The 20,588-nt window shown below is 42.7% G+C and overlaps 9 protein-coding genes across 10 annotated transcripts; 1 reads left to right on the top strand and 8 right to left on the bottom strand.

Annotated features, from left to right (window-relative positions):
• Positions 1-606: 606 nt before the first annotated feature.
• Positions 607-2,674, bottom strand: LOC6537604 (nuclear receptor subfamily 2 group E member 1). Its single transcript, XM_002098114.3, has 2 exons — positions 1,004-2,674; positions 607-943 (listed from the first exon to the last, which is right to left on the bottom strand). Exons 1-2 carry the CDS (start codon positions 1,626-1,628, stop codon positions 732-734), a joined length of 837 nt encoding a protein of 278 aa, XP_002098150.1. The 5' UTR covers positions 1,629-2,674; the 3' UTR covers positions 607-731.
• Positions 2,675-2,685: 11 nt separating this feature from the next.
• On the bottom strand, positions 2,686-4,121 carry LOC6537603 (tRNA:m(4)X modification enzyme TRM13 homolog). Its single transcript, XM_002098113.4, has one exon. It carries the CDS (start codon positions 4,020-4,022, stop codon positions 2,691-2,693), a length of 1,332 nt encoding a protein of 443 aa, XP_002098149.2. The 5' UTR covers positions 4,023-4,121; the 3' UTR covers positions 2,686-2,690.
• A 206-nt stretch (positions 4,122-4,327) lies between these two features.
• LOC6537602 (probable small nuclear ribonucleoprotein Sm D2) lies at positions 4,328-5,058 on the top strand. The gene is made up of 2 exons (XM_002098112.3): positions 4,328-4,486; positions 4,618-5,058. Coding segments are annotated over exons 1-2 (360 nt in total). The 5' UTR covers positions 4,328-4,484; the 3' UTR covers positions 4,976-5,058.
• A 173-nt stretch (positions 5,059-5,231) lies between these two features.
• On the bottom strand, positions 5,232-6,357 carry LOC6537601 (protein D2). Its single transcript, XM_002098111.4, has 2 exons — positions 6,129-6,357; positions 5,232-5,813 (listed from the first exon to the last, which is right to left on the bottom strand). The coding sequence occupies exons 1-2, from the start codon at positions 6,255-6,257 to the stop codon at positions 5,334-5,336; spliced, it is 609 nt and encodes a 202-aa protein (XP_002098147.1). The 5' UTR covers positions 6,258-6,357; the 3' UTR covers positions 5,232-5,333.
• Positions 6,358-6,647: 290 nt separating this feature from the next.
• Positions 6,648-7,457, bottom strand: LOC6537600 (protein D2). The gene is made up of 2 exons (XM_002098110.4): positions 7,277-7,457; positions 6,648-7,223 (listed from the first exon to the last, which is right to left on the bottom strand). The coding sequence occupies exons 1-2, from the start codon at positions 7,355-7,357 to the stop codon at positions 6,741-6,743; spliced, it is 564 nt and encodes a 187-aa protein (XP_002098146.1). The 5' UTR covers positions 7,358-7,457; the 3' UTR covers positions 6,648-6,740.
• A 167-nt stretch (positions 7,458-7,624) lies between these two features.
• Positions 7,625-8,649, bottom strand: LOC6537599 (putative odorant-binding protein A5). The gene is made up of 2 exons (XM_002098109.4): positions 8,457-8,649; positions 7,625-8,186 (listed from the first exon to the last, which is right to left on the bottom strand). The coding sequence occupies exons 1-2, from the start codon at positions 8,619-8,621 to the stop codon at positions 7,686-7,688; spliced, it is 666 nt and encodes a 221-aa protein (XP_002098145.1). The 5' UTR covers positions 8,622-8,649; the 3' UTR covers positions 7,625-7,685.
• Positions 8,650-9,117: 468 nt separating this feature from the next.
• Positions 9,118-10,447, bottom strand: LOC6537598. The gene is made up of 2 exons (XM_002098108.4): positions 9,946-10,447; positions 9,118-9,884 (listed from the first exon to the last, which is right to left on the bottom strand). The coding sequence occupies exons 1-2, from the start codon at positions 10,349-10,351 to the stop codon at positions 9,445-9,447; spliced, it is 846 nt and encodes a 281-aa protein (XP_002098144.1). The 5' UTR covers positions 10,352-10,447; the 3' UTR covers positions 9,118-9,444.
• A 2,757-nt stretch (positions 10,448-13,204) lies between these two features.
• On the bottom strand, positions 13,205-15,083 carry LOC6537597. 2 transcript variants are annotated; one of them, XM_002098107.3, is made up of 4 exons: positions 14,809-15,083; positions 14,198-14,474; positions 13,934-14,115; positions 13,205-13,593 (listed from the first exon to the last, which is right to left on the bottom strand). In XM_002098107.3, the coding sequence occupies exons 1-4, from the start codon at positions 15,007-15,009 to the stop codon at positions 13,453-13,455; spliced, it is 801 nt and encodes a 266-aa protein (XP_002098143.1). In that variant the 5' UTR covers positions 15,010-15,083; the 3' UTR covers positions 13,205-13,452. The 2 variants fall into 2 exon arrangements, with proteins under 2 accessions (XP_002098143.1, XP_015048424.1); XM_015192938.2 differs by having other exon boundaries at positions 14,225-14,474.
• A 2,613-nt stretch (positions 15,084-17,696) lies between these two features.
• On the bottom strand, positions 17,697-19,087 carry LOC6537596. The gene is made up of 2 exons (XM_002098106.3): positions 18,575-19,087; positions 17,697-18,345 (listed from the first exon to the last, which is right to left on the bottom strand). The coding sequence occupies exons 1-2, from the start codon at positions 19,014-19,016 to the stop codon at positions 17,867-17,869; spliced, it is 921 nt and encodes a 306-aa protein (XP_002098142.1). The 5' UTR covers positions 19,017-19,087; the 3' UTR covers positions 17,697-17,866.
• Between the last annotated feature and the right edge of the window lie 1,501 nt (positions 19,088-20,588).

Below are 20,588 nucleotides of genomic sequence, written 5' to 3'. Positions count from 1 at the left end.
CCCCTGTGACTAATGGGTCACAATGGTTACGAAAACGTAACCGATCATAGCAAACACTCTTAAACCTGTGATATATGTACCTAGAAGAGATCTCAAAAAAATCATAAGACGACGTCTAGGAGAACCCAACAGACTGACCCATAAGCTTCTCCCACGCTGATACCATATCAATTTCCCACATCCTAGACGATTGCATCATCCTCCAAACACATAGAACCAGCAACACAAAATGAAACCTTACAAGCAACTTTAATATCTCCATACAAAATTCTAAAAAAAAAACACCTAATCCATCTTCTGTAAATATTCCTTCATAGTATCTAATTTCTCTAAACCCTTAATTCTTAACCACTGTATATATATTGTAAATAATTGTAAATAATTTTGTAACTTAAAACTTAAGTAAATATTGAAAAAGTCCGGCCGAAAACCCCAGTAGCTATGGACCATATCTTTCTGTAGCACAAGATAAAACCTTTTCTACAACGTAGAAAAAGATTAAAAAATAAAAAGGAATTTTTAACACATACTAATTCAAATTTTACCAAACATTTGTATTACCCACAATTTTCATAATGCTCTTAAAAAAGCGTATCAACGCAGAAATGTGAATAAGGATTGCATTTTTTTATTCAGATGGTTATATTTTTGCGAACAATAAAACTGTCCTTCTGTTCTCTCTTTAATACTATGATTTTGTTCAATTTTTAGGGGGTAAAATAGACTGGAGCCTATAGGGATTTCAAGATGTCCCTGACCACGGTGCGAAACATACAGGATAGCGCGCAGTCGAAGCGCTTCAAGCTGAGCTGCCGGAGGCCAAGGAGGAGTTGTCCGAAGCGCATGTAGTTGGATTGCTGTAGGGTGTAACGGGCCAAGGAGATCAAGGCGGCATTGGAGTGGCTTACCAGGACAACGGCATACTCCGGACTGATGGCCAAGTCTGTAAGAAACATTTAAGCCATATAAACAATTAAGCTGTTTTGCGGGCTTAACAGTTTACCTTTTCTGCACAAGATTAGGGACTCCAAAAAATTTAGTTCCAAGACATCAGCCCTCAGTTGGTGGGCCTCGAAGATGAGTCGCTTGAGCTGCTCATCGCCGCAGCCCTCGATCATGGCACTGATGTCCAGCGACCAGTGGGACGCTCGCAGTACGAAGATCTCGCTCCATACCACCTGCAGGATGGCGTCCTGCTGACAGCGATCTAGGAGTGCGAATTGCTCGTTGGCCTTCGCCTGTCGTAGGCACGTGACGAGGATCTGGGCAAGGATCTGGAAGTGCAGCGCCTGGGTGTGGGGCGTCTGGGATGGCGCGGGCTGAGTTAGTGGAGCATGTCTTCGGGCACTGCGGTACAGAGCCACCTGCTGGTTGCGCGGACCGCGCTCCTCCTGAACAGCGGCTGCGTTCATTCCGACGACCAGGCATCGCTGGAAGCGGCAGGAAGGGCACCAGTTCCTTCGTGCCTTGTCCACCACACAGTTCCCGGCCAGAGCGATGCAGGCGTAGGTACTGCCGCGCCGTACGCTCCGCTTGAAAAAGCACGAGCAGCCATCGCAGCAGGCCACGCCGTAGTGCTTCCCGGAGCTCTGATCGCCGCACACTGCGCAGGCACTGAAGTTCGACATGCTCACCGGATAGCACCCACTGCCGCCAATCGAGATTCGCCGCCGACTGAATCAGCTCCTCCTGAATATTGGCGGTTTTATATGCCACCTGGATGAGCTACAGCCGCAAATGATATGCAAACCAGTTACACAGAGCAAAAACATGGGTCTTAAATTTATAATCCTATCACCCGAGGGAACCATTCCTTAAAGAGAAATTTTACTAAAAGCGTATATAATGCTATTTAAACTAATTAACATATCTATATAATATAGAATACAAAGAGTTTTTAATAACAATTAAACAGAATTGTCACACAACGAATTTTAGTTATATTTCATAACATTAAGAATTAAGATGTAAAATCCGAAATTTTTGCCAGTGTATTAGTGCCTTGTGCCAAAGCGTGAATTGAGGATTTCTATTTGCCCGAGACGCCCCTGGCAGGGGGCGTGGCGCGTCAAAAGTGACAATCATCTACTACTATTGCGGACCGTGTTAACAATTTGTAAACAATTATTGTTTTGCTCTGTGATTGGACGTGCGCTCGCCACTCGAGGTGTCCGCGTTGAGGTCCTTTTGTCCTGACATTCGGGGTAAACACCAAAGACGTTCTTGGGGGTTGGGCTTGGAGCTGCCTCACTGGAGTTCTTATTTCGGAAATTCTCGAGCAAGTTTGGAAAACTGTTTAATTAGACGTTTGTTGCAGCTTTTAGTAAATCCTAGGTTAATAGTGGTCAATAATAGTGGTTAAATTTGAAACTGAGGGTTATATCGGGTAATGAGTTAAGGCATCGAACCATTTAGATCTTCTTTTCAGACCAAGAGGCTTATCTTAGCAAACATATGAGCTAAGATGCGGACCGATGATAGATTGTATAAGTCACTCGAAAGATCTCAAAATTTCATTAGACGACCATTTCGGGCAATCGTCCAGGAAAACTGCCTAATTCCATTCAGATTTCTTTCTTAAAATGCTCAGAGGATCTAACTATTAAACAGAATAGTTCCTATAACTGGCAGTTAGATTATGCGTGCAGACTCCAAAGTTGAAAGAAGGAAGAGACACATTTTAAATAAAGTCAACTGCATTTATTTTGGCACTCGAGCTTAGAGCTGCTTGGTCTGGCCAGCAGAACCACATTCTCCAAAGTAACATCCCTGGAAACATAGAACTTAAGCTCTGCTTGGTATCCGTGGGATCGCAGGTACTCCAGTCGTCCATAATCCAGAACCCGCTTGCACTGTTGGCCAATTTGTTCGCGCTCTTGGCGATTTAATCGCTGCGTATTCGTCTCGGTGGGCGGAAAGGCAGCAGTTTCCATGGCCTTGCGCCGCTCGCGACTTAAGCCCGTGCCACAAACCGCCCAACTGACCATTTTGGTTAGGATAGCGAACTCGCGTGGTCCAATTCCAGCTTCCTGAAGAAACTTGCGTCCCACATAAGAGCGCCACGAGCAGCGATGATGGCAACACAGGGCAATGAGCACGTAGTCCGAACTGGCATTCTCATCACTGAGCAGACATCTCAGGGTCAAATCCGTAGCTGCTCCACAGAGATGCTTTGAAATAGCCACCGTTCGTTGGGTTTTCTTTAGTTCTGGCAAAGCAGAAAGCTTAAGATCAGCGATGTCAGCACGGATACGTTGCACCACCTCCTTGTTGGCCAACTTGTTATCCTTTTTGTGCCGCAGGGACATTCGATCGATGAGGACCACCTGTGACTGGCTCAACTGCTGATCCTGCAATGCGGTGGCCAAGTAGTAAGCCAATTGGCCCTTTCCGGCTCCGAATTCAACGTAGCTTGTGACATCCGTCAGCTGGTGATCGTTTTCCAGGATGCCCAGCAAGCTAGAGGCTTGGGTGAGCTGGCGTAGCGTTTCCTGGCCGTAATCCTTGCGATTAAGTTCCTCTTTTAGGGATTCGTGCGACAGCTGCAGCTCCTGTATGCTGGAATTGATGTGTTTGTCATACAGCTCTTTAACTTTGTCGATCAAACTATAGAACTCTTCATCCGCCAGCTCGTGCATTTTTATTTGATTGAATTTGTCCAACTTCTCGTCGGTTTCCTTTAGATCTTCTCCAGAATTGACTCCTTTAACAATGTAGGGCATAGAACTTTCTTGATCCCTGGCATTGCAAATGGTCAAGTGTTTGGCCAGTTTTCTTTTAAACACCGTATGTTTGTGATCAAGCGGGCAGGGAATACGTTCCTGGAAGGCATCTTCTCCAGACTTTTCATTGGAAGTTGATGTGGTGGCTGTCGGTGGAGCATGGGCTCCACAAAACTGACTGTCCTTGTTTGCAGTCATCTTGCAGCGGCGCTTTTTGCGTGGTACCCAGTAGGAGCAAGTGGTGGCTAAAGGGTCCTTTGCCTGGTCAGTAGTGGTCATCTTCGCTTTTACGGGTTCCATTCGTTACTTTTGTTTTCAAAATAAATTCCTCCAAATTCGCAACTCGTGCCAGGCAGTGTGACCAGGGCTGGCGCACTGAAAAATATTACTCATAATATTAAATGGGTTATTATCTTTTCACAATATTGTTAAACTTTAGACTACAACAATGTTTTATGATCTAAAAACTTCTCACATCGAACATTTAATTTGAAGTAACCGCGCTTCACGCAAAAAGCAAATTAGAACTCGATTTTGTAAAAAAATCGCTTATTTATTTTGAGCGATAGCCAAAAGCCGATATGTAGCTCGTGATTTAGTGATGGTCCGCATTCCGTATGCGGCTGTTTAAAGATCTGGTAACACTGCGCGAAAACGAAGCCGCGCTGAGCGTTTTTGCCGACAATTAACGCAAAAAACAAACTAAAAAGCGAAACAAAAAGACTTTCAACCGCATTTAACCAGCCATAAGTATAATTCGCCATGTAAGTATGCCAGAGAAGATGTGACCAACCATCGGAAATGGAATAACGGGAAGCGCCATGTGCGGCATTTGGCATTGTTAGCACCACGCTCGAGTTGTTAGTGTAATATTAATATACTGTGTTTTCTGCAGGGCCCTTGTGAAGCCAAAGTCGGAACTGACCCCGGAGGAGCTGGCCCGCCAGGAAGAGGAGGAGTTCAACACCGGGCCGCTGTCCGTGCTCACGCAGTCCGTGAAGAACAACACCCAGGTGCTCATCAACTGCCGCAACAACAAGAAGCTTCTGGGCAGGGTAAAGGCCTTCGATCGGCACTGCAACATGGTCCTGGAAAACGTCAAGGAGATGTGGACAGAGCTGCCACGGACCGGGAAGGGCAAAAAGAAAGTGAAGCCCGTGAATAAGGATCGGTTCATATCGAAGATGTTTCTGCGAGGCGATTCGGTCATCCTTGTTCTCAGGAATCCATTGGCCACGGCGGCCGGAAAGTAGGATACCATAGCGTAGCGTACAGCAACCAATAACCACCAATTTCAGTCAATAAATCCAAAAATCAAATCCCTTCATCAAGAAAATAAGTTGTGTGGCCAAAATGATGGATGAATTGAGAGCGTGAGCTTTAATTACGACTCATAATTTACGAAGCAAATTTTAATTACATTTCCATGCTAATTGAAATTAATGGTTGGGAAATTAATGTAATATTCCAATTAAAAATTTGTATAAGAAAAGTACACGCTGTGAAAAGTAGGCTTGATTTCTTATATTCTGATTTACATTGTTTTTATATAGGCTTTTCATATAGTCTTCAAATTATAAAGACGCCTTAAGAGACCCACAAAAACCCGAATCAATTCTCCGAAAGTTGCTTGTGCAGTTTTGGAACATAGTCGTCGTATTGGGCTTGGTAGAAAGTTCCAGCAATGGGATTGCCCAGCTCGTGCTTTTTGGCGAACTTGGCGGCGCTGAACTTGGGGCGATCCTTGCGGGATCTCTTGCTCACGCGCTCCTCATCGAACTCAAGTTTGCCGGACTGCTTGTACAGCAGAAAGACGTAGCGATGCAGACCCGTACCCTGTGGTGGGCCGGAGCCAATGTACTCGGCGATGGCATCACCACTTTCCAAGTCGTTGCCGTGAATGTTGGCCAGGATCCAGTGCTTGAATTCACGAAACTTTGGCTCCGCTCGGCTGGGCGCATCCGGATCGGTCATGATGAGGGTGTAGAACTCCCCGGGCTGTGCGTCCCACTCCACGATCGGCTGATCTTTAACCTGCGTGGGTGTTAGCTCCAATCCATCCTTGGCCACCAGGTTGTTGCTGTACACGACCTTGAATAGGAAAGATTTGGAAGTTTATTATTCAATTTACATTAACTAATGCCCACACAGAATTATTAAACTTTAGTAAAAATTTTAAAATAATATAAGCTACCGTAGTTAAATAGTTTCTATGTGACCTTTGATCATGAAGTTGTGACGAGATATTTTTATAAAACTAGGGTGATCAAAATGTGTACAGAAACATTTCGACCAGGTCTGCAAGCACTTAGTTGAGTAAATACTGTTCGGATCCAATTTATTAAAACCATTTATTCCTTTTCTATGTACATCGATGGTTTTAGAGTGTTTTTTTAGTGGACCCACCTTTAATAACAGGTTTGGAGGCTCGGGAATAACGTCGGGAACCACCTGATGGGATCTGAAAGCCTCCTCCACGGAGCCAGCTTGCACTGCCAGTAGGCAGCCCACCGATGCCAATAGAACTAGCATCATCTTTGTAGAAAGTGTATTCGATAAGATACGATAAGAACTTGGGCAAGCCAATATCAAGGTGTTCCGTTTTCGAACGAGGTCTGTGAGCGACTGAAACCAGTTTGCCATGATGCCATACTTTGAAAGCGAAGCTCAAAGCTTTTTGTTTTATAAACAGCTGGGAAATAATATGCCTAGTAGTAGACAGTAATTAAAGTTATCTTTGTTAATTCAATTCTAGCAATTTCATTTGGCAAATTATACTAGTTGGTAATTGGTGAGTTATAATGACTGTATTTGATTAAGATGTATACATGTATACATTTCGAATTTTTTAGGAAAAAATTCCGGTTTTTCTTATATATTTATTGTTAATTTATATTTTTCTAAATATATTTATTGTTAATTTATATTTTTCTAAATAATTATTATTCCGTACAGAATGCTTTATGGGGATTTGGCAAAAAAGAAACAATGCAAGTCAATTATGAAAGGAAGCTACTACTACTTCTTGCCAGATAGTTGTTTGTATAACTTGGGCACATAGTCGTCCCACTGTGCCTGGAAAAAGTTCCCAGCAATGGGATCCCCCAGCTTATATTTGCTCATGAACTTGGAGGTGCTGAAATTGGCTCGCTTGTCGCCGCTCGTTTTTGGGATTTTGGGTTCGTTGCAAGTGAGCTTTTGGGGCTGTTTGTAGACCAAGAAGACGTAACGATGGAGCCCTGTGCCTTGGGGTGGACCTGCACCCACATAGGCGGTCAAAACCACGCCGTTATCAACTTGATTCCCTGGTATATTGACCACCAGCCAGTGGTGCCACTCCCGGAACTTGGGCTCTTTTCGGCTGGGCGCATCCGGATCGGTAAGGATAAGCGTGTACAGGGCATTGGGATCTGCATCCCATTCCACCTTTGGCTGGTTCTGCACCTGCGTGGGTGTCAACTCACTGCCTATATCCACCACCTGTCCACCACTATAAGTCACCTGGAACAACAAAATGGCATGACCGATTATGGGCGCTATTTGGATCCGCTTACCGTCAGCAAATTTGTGGGACACGTCTTCAAAATATCCGGCACGATCTTGTGCTTAGAAAAGCACACAGTGGATTCGGACATTTTTATAGCTTAGTGGGAAACAACTAAAATAAAATTTGAGATGTCAAGGTTTCGAAAGTATTTTAAAGCTCATTTTACGCCGACGTTTAACTCAAATATTTCTGGGGTGATAGTTCTAAGAATAGACCAATAGTCGCTTTAAAACTCATAAAATCATTAAATCAAATAATAATTCATATGGTGCATAATGGACAGGCTTTTGTCCAAATATTCTGATCTTAATATCCATATAATTGTACTGGAACTAACAATAATAGTAGGACATACTTTTAATATGTTATTCTGAGTTATATTTGGCATTATTTTAATGGGAAGCTAGCCTGTGAATTTAAAAGAGTGCGGCTTGACGGGCATTGTGTGATATGACTTTAATAAGGGATGGGACATCGTGGCTCCATTGGGATGTAAAGAAGTTCCCAGCAACCGGATGCCCAAATTTATATTTCTTAGCGAACCTCTTAGTCTCAAATCCACTGCGTCCCTTAACCGAGTGTTTCGGCAGTTTCGGAAAGTCAAACTTGGTGTAATCCCGCTGCTTGTAGAGCAGAAAGACGAGCCGATGGGTTCCGGTTCCCTTCAGCGGAGTGGCGCCCATGTAACCCACGCGCACATCGCCAAGGGCCAATAGATTGCCGGGTATGTTGAGCACCATCCAGTGCAGGAACTCCCGGTGCGTGGGTGTTATGACGTTGGGTACGTCCGGATCCACCAACAGTAGGGCGTAGTAGTTTTCCGGTGCCGAGGGCCATTTCACTGATGGTTCATCGCGCACTTGCATGGGGTCCAGTAGCTTTCCACAATGTGCTGCTACACGTCCATGGTATGTTACCTATTGTGGCAGACACAGGAATAGATGTTCAATTTCATAATAAGTTATATTATATTATACTATATTGGCAATTAAAATAGTTTTCTAGAAATAAAATTGACACATCTTTCTTTGGTTGAACTAAAGTTAAGCAGACATTCCTAAATGCCGGACAATTATCTCTTAAATAAACATTTACTTTTTTTGATTGATCTACGTTTCTTAAAAGTTTTTATACATTATTTCGTTATAAGATCATTTTCTATATTTAAGTGATTTTGCTTTACTCACATTAAGAAACTCCTGCGGTCCGATGTGTATTACATCTGGTATCACATCTAGGGACCTCATTATCTTGCTCACTTCCGTATCCGACTGATGAAGTCCTCTGTTTGATTTGAGGCTCAGGCTTGGCGCGAGTCTCATGACAAGTAGGATCCATATGCTGGCCAACATTGTGTAGCAAGTCTTTTACTGACTTGAAATCGGTGGCTTGCCGGCTTTAAATACCTATTGTATCTAACAGATGTTTTCTGCATGGTCAATTAAGCAGCAAACACAGATGTCAGTTCCATTAAGTTTATGCATTTTGCAGTTTGGTACAACTTCACAAAAATAAATACTCGTGTCGTAGAACACTAAAACCCACAGCAATTGCGTGCTGGCGGCCTGTGAAAACATATCAGTTAGTACCTCGTTTAGTTGACATGCTATTAAGCCATGTACGTGCCGCTGACTCATTAACATGGCAGTTCCTAGAACACTACATAAGTTAAATTTATTAATTTTAAATCCTATTATATACCAACCAACTGACCAATGTCCTGGCTGTCGGGAGTTAATTCATAAATGAAAACTATAAACCACTTGCATGTTCGTATCTGAAAAAGATAATATTAACCTTACCCAAACACACCCCAAGAAATTCCGTAGTTAAGAACTTCGATGCATGTTTTCAATTTTTGCATTTTTAATAAATTAAATAAATATTAATTCAATTCAGTTTGGTTTTTGGCCGACTTGTGACAAAGTAACGAAGGCAAAAAGACGAAGGTTCGATGAGAAAGAAGTTATGAAGAGGGGAGAATCAGGCTACGTGGGTATGTTGGGATTAGTGCTGAAGAATGGCTAAAACACTCGCGTTCCTAACCTTAGCGACTACAATTATGGCCTGGGGCAGGTTCCGTTTCCATTTGGTCTGTGTGACTGATAGCAATCCTTCGCAGGAAGGATCGCAAATTTCCTTGGTATTTACAATTGAGCCCATGACTTGCCCTGTTTAAGAGGACGAGCTGTAGCTGGACGAAGAGCCCGAGGATCCCGAAGAGGATCCAGAGGAGTAAGAGGACGAGCTGCTAGGGTGGTAGGAGCTGTAGGCTAGGTTCTGCGAGTCCCAACGGGCGTAGGGACCTCCGCTCATGGGCTCCCAGCTGCTGGGATCGTAGGAGGAGGCGGTGGTGCTGGGCACTCCGTATTCGCTGGCCGGAACTGGAGCGGGCATGGGCACCATGTTCATTTTCATACCACCCAACTTCTGGATGAGGTTGTAGATCAGGAAGCCCAGCACCAACTTGATGGCGATCTTGGACAGAATCAGAGCCTTGGTGGCCTTCAGACCGATCAAAGCCAGCAGGATGGGCATGATCACCTTCAACTTGAACTTCATCAGCAGTAAGAGGGGCAGGAACAGCTTGTCCTTGTTCTTCTTCTCGGCGCGACCTAAAGGATTTACATAGAATTTACAGATAGATGTCAGGGTGACTTTAGCATGACTACTGACCCTCATCCTTGGGCAACTCCAGATCAAAGCCGCGATCCGAGCGATAGGTAACCACGGACCCAGCGAAGAAGGTCTGTGGCAGCTGCAACCTCATCTCGTTGGTGTTCAGAATACGACCCAGTCGGTCAACAATGACCTTATCGATGACATCGTCGCCTAGGGCGCGTCCGCTGACCTCCTCCTCCACATTGGCCACCGTGTCCAGGTAGGTGAGCACCTTCTCCTTCAGGCAATGCATGGCATTGGCATGGAAGCACTTATCCACAATGGTCGAGATCAGCTCGTCGGAGCTGTGGATCCGCGGGGTCACCGCGTTCTCAATGGCAGCTCCGGACACGGATGTGGTGGCCACCACCAGTAGCAGCGCACAGCCAAACGCGAGCAAGGACGTGGAGCGGAAAGCCATTATGTTTCCAATCGAACAATTTACAATTAAATATTATTAACACTACCAGAGCGCGTAGTGTTCACTGTGGAGTCGATGCGGCGACAATGTTGGATGATTCGCCGATTGGTTCGGGTTTTATACTGCCGCTCCCCCAGAGCGTCAAAGAGACCCGTGCTGGTTTATGGAGTGCACAACTCGGTTTTTGGACAGTCCAACGCAGCGGCACTCGTCACTACGAGCAACGAAAGTCGAGCCACGGGCCAAGTCCACGGAAAGCAAGTGACCAAAGTTTTTCACCAAAAAAAAGTGAAAAGAAAACCAGAACGCTGTGGGCGAGTGTCACGAATATTAAGTACCTCTAGTACCATGCCACCAGTTGTCTTTGAACTATAGTAGCTTAGAAGGACTAATTTGATTCCAAACCTATTCTGGTATTTTTACAAGTAGTGAGTGGAGAAGGCGAAACTAAACTAAAAATATAATGGCTATCGTATCTTATTTATCTTACACAAGTTGATTGATTCTTAACAAAATATCCTTAAGGATTCACTTAATGGTATTTTCGCCCCCCGATATGTCTTCTAACATATTAACTATCCTAAGACATTACACACTCTCTGTTAACTGGGTTGCCCCTCCAGCTTTCTCGCTTTCCATATCGGCCTCAGACACCTAGCCCACCTGGCCCTCCCACCAGTCGAAGTTGCATTATTGACGCCTCGATGAAAATATCTTTGTGGGGTTATTAGTATGCAGGCCCATTACTCTTACGCGGTCGAGCACAAGAAAGCCAAATCGAAGACACGTACATAGTTCGGCGTATTGTGTCAAATTTCGATACAAGAAATCAGTACGGAACTCAACTACGCTTTGCTTGGAATATACTCCCACTGGATTTGATTTTGATTTTGCAGTTTTTTCAATTATTATTTTGTTGGCTTTTCTTCAGATTACGAAATTGATTTTCGATTTTTACTGTGCCACTTATATTTAGGTGGCACACTTTTAAGTTATTTGCATAAAAGGGTGTTCCTGTTCACTATTTAGCATGTAAATTATCTTGATGATAATGTTACTAAATGTTACTTTATGCAAACATAATAGTTAATATTATAGATAATCATTTATTAGAAATGTGATTCTTTTAAAGAGACATTACACGCCAAATATATGCATTTTAAATGTCCATAAAAAGGGATTATTCGAATGATTTTTAGCCAATTTCTCAAAACACCAGAATATTACACAACATGACATCTGTATTTGCGTGCCAAAATCTTTGAATTCATCACAGATTACCTAATGGTCAGCTTAAATAATTCAAAAGGTGTCTCTGCTGTATTTAAATCAGCGACATGTTACATTTATGTGTATCATTCCGTATCCTACGATAAAGGAAATTGTTTATTTCACAAGCGCCACACTTTTGCTCCGATCGTGCCAAAAAAAGGTTCGAATGTTTTAAGCGGTACGATGAATTTCTATGAGCTCGTGTCTTGGCTTCAACTCGATGCTGATGATAATGCTGATGATAATTATGCTGATGATGATTATGCTGATGATGATAATGTTGGTCATGATGATAACGCTTGATGGTGTGCAAACCGAAACAGCAGGGAGCGATTATAAAAGCGGCGCCACCTGTCCAGGTGTCTGCCCACACCACAAGGATTCGTGTTTGGAATCCCTCGCCATCGGTTCGCTCGCCTGTTAAATTGGCTTAAGTTCTGAGAAAATTGCCAAACGGCAAGGGGCCAGAGGCCAAGAATGCCTATATTATGCCAATTTTCACACTTTGTTGCATACACAACAAACATGCATTGAAAACTGGGGCTTGACCCTCGAAAAGTATTCCATTTAGCCTAATAAGTTGTATGCATTATATAAAAGAAGTAGGATAATTCGAACGCACTTAGAAACTAAAGTTTGCTGCTGGATTTTATTCAAGTAGAAAATATAAACATAGTCTTAATTTGTTACAAGAAATAGCAGTCACTAGAATTTTTGGAGTAGTCACAAAACCTCTTTTAATTGCAAATAATTTACCTTAAACAGAATATATAACAATTTTCATGTTGTGAAAACATTAAGAAACATGTATTTTATTTATTTATTTTATTACAATTTTCATGTTGTGAAAACATAAAGAAACAAGAATTTTATTTGACTTATAGTTTCTTTAAAAGTTTCTGCAAACAAAGAAAAAATGAGTAGTAGTATTATAAAGGCATTTGGATTCGTGGAATCCAAATGGAATGTCCCTTCCTAGTGCACTTGAGCGTAGACAAATCTGAGGCTTGCCTTCATGACACGGATTTATTGCGAATTTGTATTTTCCATTTGGGCCACCCATCGATTCATGCGAATGGTTTTTGCTGTCAGAAAGTGTCCCTGATCCGATCCATTGATCCATTGGCACTTGGTCCTTTTTTGCTGGAGCTAAACGTATAGAAGACTTTCACTATCCGACGCCTGGCGACTTTCGCGCAAGTGAAAAGAGGAAATTAAAATTTTTAAATTATGTGCAGTTAATCAATTTAATCGACTCTTTCAGCCGGGCCTCAAACGCGACTTGAGTGGAATATTTAATTGGATTTGCTGCCGTGGGTCGGCTCTTGCTGCGGATTAAATTTGGCTAATTAGGACACAATTGCCGTTCCAGCGATGGCTCATACATATTGTATGCCGCATGAAATTGGCCAAGACTCTCAGAATGCTGCCGAGGGGTGGAAACGTTAATTAGGCCTGTTGGTTCAGGAATTCAAGCGGTGCGGTTTTAACCCCACGCTGCTTTTGGCCAGATGCCATGGGTTAACTCAGTGTCCGGACCTAGATGTTTAGACCTTTAGCTCATCAAATGAACGAAATCGATTTTATTGTATTCAAGGCATTTATTTGTCTACTTTATTTTGGTGTTTGCTTCTCTACTTTCTTACTCTTGTTTTCAATAAATAATTAATAAATATTATAAGTAAAGTCTAATGTAGTGGACAGTTTAGGAAGTGTAGAAAGTTGGCCCAAAGACACTGAACATTCTTAACAATTAACAAATGATTCCATGCTTCCAATGCTGATTCCAAACTGCACCTCTGGGTTCTCAGGGGGTTCATCCTCGTGGTCTAAACGTAGTCTGGGTAAGCCATGGTTTGGGCCAACTTCTGGGGGTGCTCAACAACGGGGACAGGAATTGAGCCAAAGGTACGGCCGTCCCAAGGACCATGGGCGGTGATGTGGGCGGTGTGATGGTGATCATGAGCAATCTAGGGCACAAAACATATGGCATTAAAAACCTGGTATTCTGTCAAAGTTGCACGTATGTATATATTTGATATGCTAGTGATGGTTGGGTAGTCAGTTTTGTTGGTTGGTTGGGAGGCGGGAGAGTGTGGGCGAGGATTCTGGCTCGACTTACCCTGCTGCTGCCGCCCACTCGACTTCCTATACATACATACATGCACTACAAAAGACACTTAATTGCAACGAACTTTGAACTCCACGCCCAACATCATCCCAACACACAAAACGCTGACTAATTACCACATCCAGCGAATGCCTGGAAGACAATTGAAGAGATGCGGTTTAGTATGGCGGCCGGCTTACCTTTTTGCACAATTGGAAAATGGCCAAACCAACCGAGACAATGAAGGAGAAGAAGCCCAGGGCCAGAGCGTTAAATGCCTTGATCTTCAGTATGCCAATGGCCATGGGGATCACTGTGATGGCCTTCAGCAGGATGAGCACAAGGATGGGCATGGCCAGCTTGCGGAGACGGTGCTTCTTGCCTGCAAACATCAATATCATTTCGAGTTGTAGTAGATGCTAACTAGTTGAAGTGGCAATAAGGCATGCGGAAAGTGAACCCACCCTTCTTGAAGATGTTGCCCTTCTTACCCCTGGCTTCGACATCAGTGCCCTCATCGCCTTCGTCGCCGTTCAGCTGGAGGTTTAAGCTCAGCTGATTGTTAACCAGGTTGCGGGCCGAGACGGTGACCTTGGCATCGGCCAAGGGCAAGTCCATGCTGACGTCGTGTCCACGGATATAGTTCTCAATGGCGTCCAAGAATCCGTCGGCACTGCTGGCACGAGCTTCATTGATTGGCTTGGTCTTCTCTCCATTGGAGCGGACCTCCAGGTTGGAAACCTATTTTGGTGATGGATGCACATAGAATCGATTTATAGAGTTCATTTCAAATTATTTTTAAGACAGCCTTAAGTTATATCTGATAACTAATATCACTAATATTTAAGATCATAAGTGTTGTTTTCCAGAAACTTTATACTTGGAAAATATAAACCTCAAATGATTTGCAAGCAGGAAGAGATGTATTAAAGCCCAATTGTACTATATTATACTATAATTAATTTAAAGTACAACAAAGATCAATAAAAATACTTTGTAAAATGGTGTTAAAGTTATTTGAAGAGTATCTCCTTTTTCATTTATCCCCCAATTAATTAAGTACTTATAAGCTCACCTGGAAGCTGTCTTTGCTCATCACGTTGTCCACGAACCGCATGGCCCGCTCTTTGATGCAGGCCATCGAGTCTTGGCCACTGGCGCACTTGCTCCGCTCCTCGGCGATGAGCCGCTGCAGCTGCTCGTTGGAGCCACCAGCTGCCTGTCCCGCCGCCACTAGGGCCGCCACACCAACGATCACAAGGAGCAACTTGGCCATTTTGCTGTTCGGATTGTTTTAATTGAGGTTCGCTGGTCAACAGACAACTCGCCTCGGCGCTGGCACAAATGCGTTTAATAATCGTTTTTCTATTGTTCACGATTTTTATACTCACTGGATCTTTAACTCGTTCGCTGCCGAATGGCTGGCCAAAAAGAAATGGCCGGAGAAGACATGAATGAATCGAACGCGACAGAGCCGCTCCAAGTTTATTATGTATTTTTGCCTGTGTGCGTGCCCCTGCGCTCCACGTGTCGTATACTTAATGTGGCTTTATTTCGAACGCGTGCCACTCGCATCCAAGAGTTTTCTATGTGGGTGAATGGCTGCACTTGAAAATATTTATATTCAATGCTATTATTGCTGTACTTCAATTTCGAAAAGGGGTGTAACTTGAATGTTCTCCTTAAAATAACATATTCTTCCTTTGCTCTTGTAATATTTTATGGGACTTTCATGGGAAAATTCATAATAAACAAACACATTAAGAGTTAATCGAACGTATGCAAATTATTTTTCATTATGGGAACTTAACAATTTTGGTTTACAAAAATTTTACATAATTGTTTTTCGAGCTATAAATGAAGCAAAATTCATATTTGATGGCACACTTAGGGTTGTCATCAAAATTCAAATAAACAAAAGTTTGTGTGCTTCAGTTAAGATACTTTTATGAAAAGATAAGCAGTTTGTCACATTTCTCCAAGTGTAGGAACGCTATTCCACAGTCTGCGGTTATCTCAAGTGCCATCGAAAAACTGCAGTTGGGGAGTGAACTCTACCATTAAAGATTGAATTTGCTACCAATTAACATTTGGTAATTAGCTTGGATCCTAGATGCAATGTTTTTTGATCTAGTAAAAACAAAAAATGAACTTAACGCACCTTAATGACTACGAACTGCTGGTTTTAGAAACTATGCTGCAAGCAGACTGTTTAACATTATTTATAAAAAATTTCTACGGAAAAAGTACGAGCTGCAGAAATTTAAAAGGTATTTCTTTCTAACCTCTTGTAAAACCGGGTCCTTAAGAAGTATTCATGGGCCGTTGTAATAAAAATTCCATTTCCATTAGTTAAAAGGAGGTAATCCAAGCACATAATCCGTTTATTGACCAGAAACTAGCAATTAATGTATTGGAACACATAATTTCCTACAGCCGACGCACGCCAAATTACGCAAACTAATTACGGCACTCAAGTCATAATAATAATAATTATTAATTTGGGAAGAAAAATGGAGCCGGCCCAATGGACTTTGGTTGGTTGGTTGGCTGCCAAAAAAAGTGACCACCTACATGTCAACGAAGTAGAAAGTGCTTTTCCTCAACGAAAGCGAAAGTGCTATATCCAGCTGCGATTAATCCAAAGTCATGCGCTGAATTTCGAAATACGGCTGAAATATGAATCTCGTGCATTGATTACGCGTTTGTTGCCATGAAAATTGATTTGATAGCAACTCGCACGGCCATTTTTCGGTTTGCTGCGATGTGTCGCTGGCTCGGTCAAAAGTTTCACCATTTCATTGGCGGACAATTTGCCATTCTGGTCGCATTTCTGTTCCGAGCCAATGAAATTGGAAAACTTTTCATATTCCAAATTGTTGCGTAGAAACGATAGCCAAGCGATGGCGGCCAAGTGAATGCCGTTAAATATAAATGAAGTGTCGTCGCTCCATGCTGATATTGGTTTTCAATTTCTCGTTTTTTTTTCGCCGTTGAATTCTCTTTTTTTTTTTTGGCGTCCCAGCCATTTTGCATTGTTTCACGCCATCGCCGTCGACATTTTGGCCAGGAGATGTGTGTTTGCGGCAGCTTTCCAACTCACCTGCGTAAGGTGGGGGATTGGCAATTGATATGACCGCAGCACTGGCCATCGATTTTCTCTCTGGGTTGGACAGAATTGCAGCAAGTAAGAAAAGAATGCAATAAATAAATTGTTCCCCTTGGCCTGGTAGTTTATTTTGTATCCCATGGCGACAAGCATAAAATTCCCTGAAAGTATGTTAACAAAATTAAACATTTACAAGCGAGGAAATGTGATGGAGTTAAATTTTTATTAGTTACTGACCATAAAACTTTATGGAAAGATTAAATTAAATGTATATACCTAGCGTTAAGAATAAATGTATATACCTAACGTTAGAGTGAGAAAACGGCACTCACTCTTCAACTTGACCAGTGTACATGTAGAAAGGAATTAATAGCTGCTAATATAAAGTAAAAGGTGAATAAAGTCACCAATCTACAATGTTTACCTAAAATACTATTTTATAGAAGCGTATGTCTAGTATAAACAAGAGTTTCCAACGTGGCATATAAAAATGTGTGCATTCCATTAAGGATCCCTCCTCTCTGGTTTTCCTCTACTCCCGGTTTTCAACTCCTTGAAAGTCTGCTGAATTTTCCAAGAGTACTATTTGGCATTTTTATCAGCAACTTTGCCCAGATGTTGCACTCATTATTCTGTGGCATTTCATTTAATGGAATCTGCAGTGTAAATTCAACCCAAAAGCAAAACTCAGCGCATTATAAAAGTTTTGGGATGAATTACTCACTTCGCTCAGGGGTTGCAGCTTTCAAAAAAGTTTTCAATTAGGCACATAATTTTTACATGTTTTTATTACAGTAATATTTACACAAAAAGACGCCAGAGCTAATTCCCACTTAGTACCTTTGAAAAACGCCTTGGGGGTTTGGTTCTTTTTATGGTTCTTTGCTTTGTACACTTTTCAATAAATAAATAAATAAACAATACGCCAAGAGCGGTTCGTTTCAACTACTTAACATAGAAAGAAATAAATAAGGTTGCAGTTTGGCCGAATTTCGTAAGGTTGTTTTGGTCTCTAGACTCAGGTTCACTTCTGACCCGCGTAGGCCAAGTCCTGGGCATCCTGCGGCTCTTGCGAGGATCGGGCCCAGGCATGAGGATCCCAAGCGGGCGATGGGTGCTCCAGGTGCTCGATATGCTCCACGGGCAGATCCACGTGGTGATCGATGTGGTGCTCAAGATGATGATCGATGTGATGCGGCACAATGTGCTCAATGTGATGGGGCACCACATGCTCGATGTGATGTGGCACCACATGCTCAATGTGATGGGGCACCACATGGTCCACATGGTGGGGATAGTGCACCACCTCGTAGTTGACAATCTTGGGCTTGGCAATCTTGAAAATAACCAAGGCTCCAGACAGTACCAATGAGAGCAGGCCCAAAGTCATGGCCTTCCAGGTCTTCAAGGCAATGAGTCCCAAAGCCAGTGGCACCAGCACAGTGGTCTTTAGTTTCAGACCCAGCAGGAACGGAAGAACTGCCTTGCGGATCATGCCACGTCCTGGAAACGTATTAAAAATATAGCTTTGAGTAGGGTTAAAGGAATAAAGTAGAATATATCACAATTGGCAAAGATTATATCATTAGTATGCTGATTTGCATATATCTTAACAGATTTACTTGGCCACTTAAAATAATTGGGAATTCGGATCATGATATGCAATTGATTCAAAATTGCAACCCTTTTTTTTAACTGTTTTAGATATTTTTAATGTCTTTTGAATACCAACCTTCGTTAGCAGCTGACAGGGGAACTAATCCACCCTGAGTGAGCGGATTCGACATGAGGAAGTCGGGCACCAGGGAGCGGGCCTCCGAGGTGCGGAAGTACTCTGGAGCCTGGATCCTCAGGGAGTGGCTGCCCAGGTAGCTGTCAATGTCGTCGAAGAGGCGCTCCACCGGGTTCAGGGATCGGGACTCGACCCTCTCCGCGCTACGGACGATCGACAGGCGCTCGGTGATGCGCACCTCCGGCTGCCGGAGGGCGGAGTTGAACCACTGCAGGGCCTTGGGACGCACGCAGGAAACGCTGAGGTCCTTCAGGCAGCCGTGGTACATGTCCAGGGCCAGTTGGGTGGCGGACTGGGGCGCCACCTGGTCTGCGGTGGGCGCCGAGTGGGCGGCGGACAGCGCCGCAAGGGCGACTATCAGACAGGCGGCGGTGCTCTTCATCCTTTTTTGTGGTGCGGTTAGTCCTCAAGTTCGGTGGTTTGGTGGTGCGCACGCGTTGGCCACTCAGCGGGTTATGCAAATGTCGCACGGGCACCGCTTGGTTTTTATACGGCGGTACTTTGCTAATTGAATTGCGTATGCCAGGTACGCACGGAGCTCTTTTTCTGTCCATCGCTTTGGGCTTCAGGTTTAGCGACCATTTCGCTTTGTTGTCAAAGTCATGGAAAGCGCAAGTTGAACACCTAAGTTTCACCTTTGTGCTCATACCTACCCGTAACTACGCTTCTGGATTCTGATTCTATTCCGGCATTTTGAGTCCATTGGGTCACGTTGGCATTGGTTTTATGGGCACGCTGTTCTCTTTGTCGGAGGAGTTGGAATTCCTCATCGCGACGATTTCCCGCATAATACTCGCCATAATGGGCCTCACATAATTGAAAGTTATTTGATGGCTTCTTTTGCATCGACGGCCGGGTATCCGCTCGTAAAATCAAGTGCCCAGCAATCCGAGGTGCGTGCCTGGAAAGCCAATTAGAATACCTCGCCCTCCCAGCTCCCATTTCCTCTCCATTTGCCGGTTGCACAGATTGCATGTCCCCCATGGGGGACAGTCAAATGCACCTGCTGACCACCGAATCGGAAAAAATACATTTGAAAAATAAATACAATTTAATTACATTCTTTTAAAGATATTTTTAGCTTTCAATTGTATACTCCTTTTTATCACTGATGCCATCTAAGAATATTGGTATCAAATTATATGAATTTTTACCTAAAGTATGTTTGCAGTTCATTTTGTATATATATGTATATTTTGTTATGACTTTTGCGATATTTATTAGTGTTCATGAGCTATAGAAAATTGATTTACAGTGAAATTAATTTGGTGACCAAAATCACAAAATGGGAATAGCCATTAAACAACCATTTTCTGTTATTGATTTTTGACTAACTGAATCTTAAAGTTTATTGTTTCTTTATAAAAAAACAGTTCTATTTGATTTACTCAAATTTGTCATTTGTTATTTTAACCTGTTTTTATTTAACCAGTTTGTCCATTAAATGTTTAGCAAATTATCTAATTCTATTAATGTTTTTTCCTAATTACTAATTACGTTTAGAAGGAAAACAAATGCAATGAGCTCAGACTTTTAAAATTATAGGAGAAAAAATTCTAACTTACGACAAAATAGTCAATATATAAACAAATTAAAAAAATATATGTAAAAACAAAACGAAAATAACCATTTCTAAATAAGTTTAAAACGTTTTTGAACTTTCAAACATAGATTAATAATCTCGAGTTCAGATTAAGAGATTACAGTGACAAGGACGCAGCGCAAATTTGTTGACCCATGTTGCCACGCCCACTATAACGCCCACAAGCCGCGTAAAACAGCCACGCCCACACTTTTGAAAAATGTAGAAAACATAGTGTAAAGGAAAAGATGGAAATAGCTCCTTTAATGATTTTTTGTCCCGTACACGTAATTAAATGAGGCCAACGGCACCTGGGATTTTATTAAAACAATACTCATGTTATTGGAATTAATTAACCGTGTTTGGAGTGTG

The sequence above is a fragment of the Drosophila yakuba genome, chromosome 3R, assembly GCF_016746365.2.
Source record: "Drosophila yakuba strain Tai18E2 chromosome 3R, Prin_Dyak_Tai18E2_2.1, whole genome shotgun sequence".
NCBI classification, from domain to species: domain Eukaryota; kingdom Metazoa; phylum Arthropoda; class Insecta; order Diptera; family Drosophilidae; genus Drosophila; species Drosophila yakuba.
The sequence above is the reverse complement of the archived record's forward strand: the minus strand, read 5'-3'. Positions and strand labels throughout refer to the sequence as shown.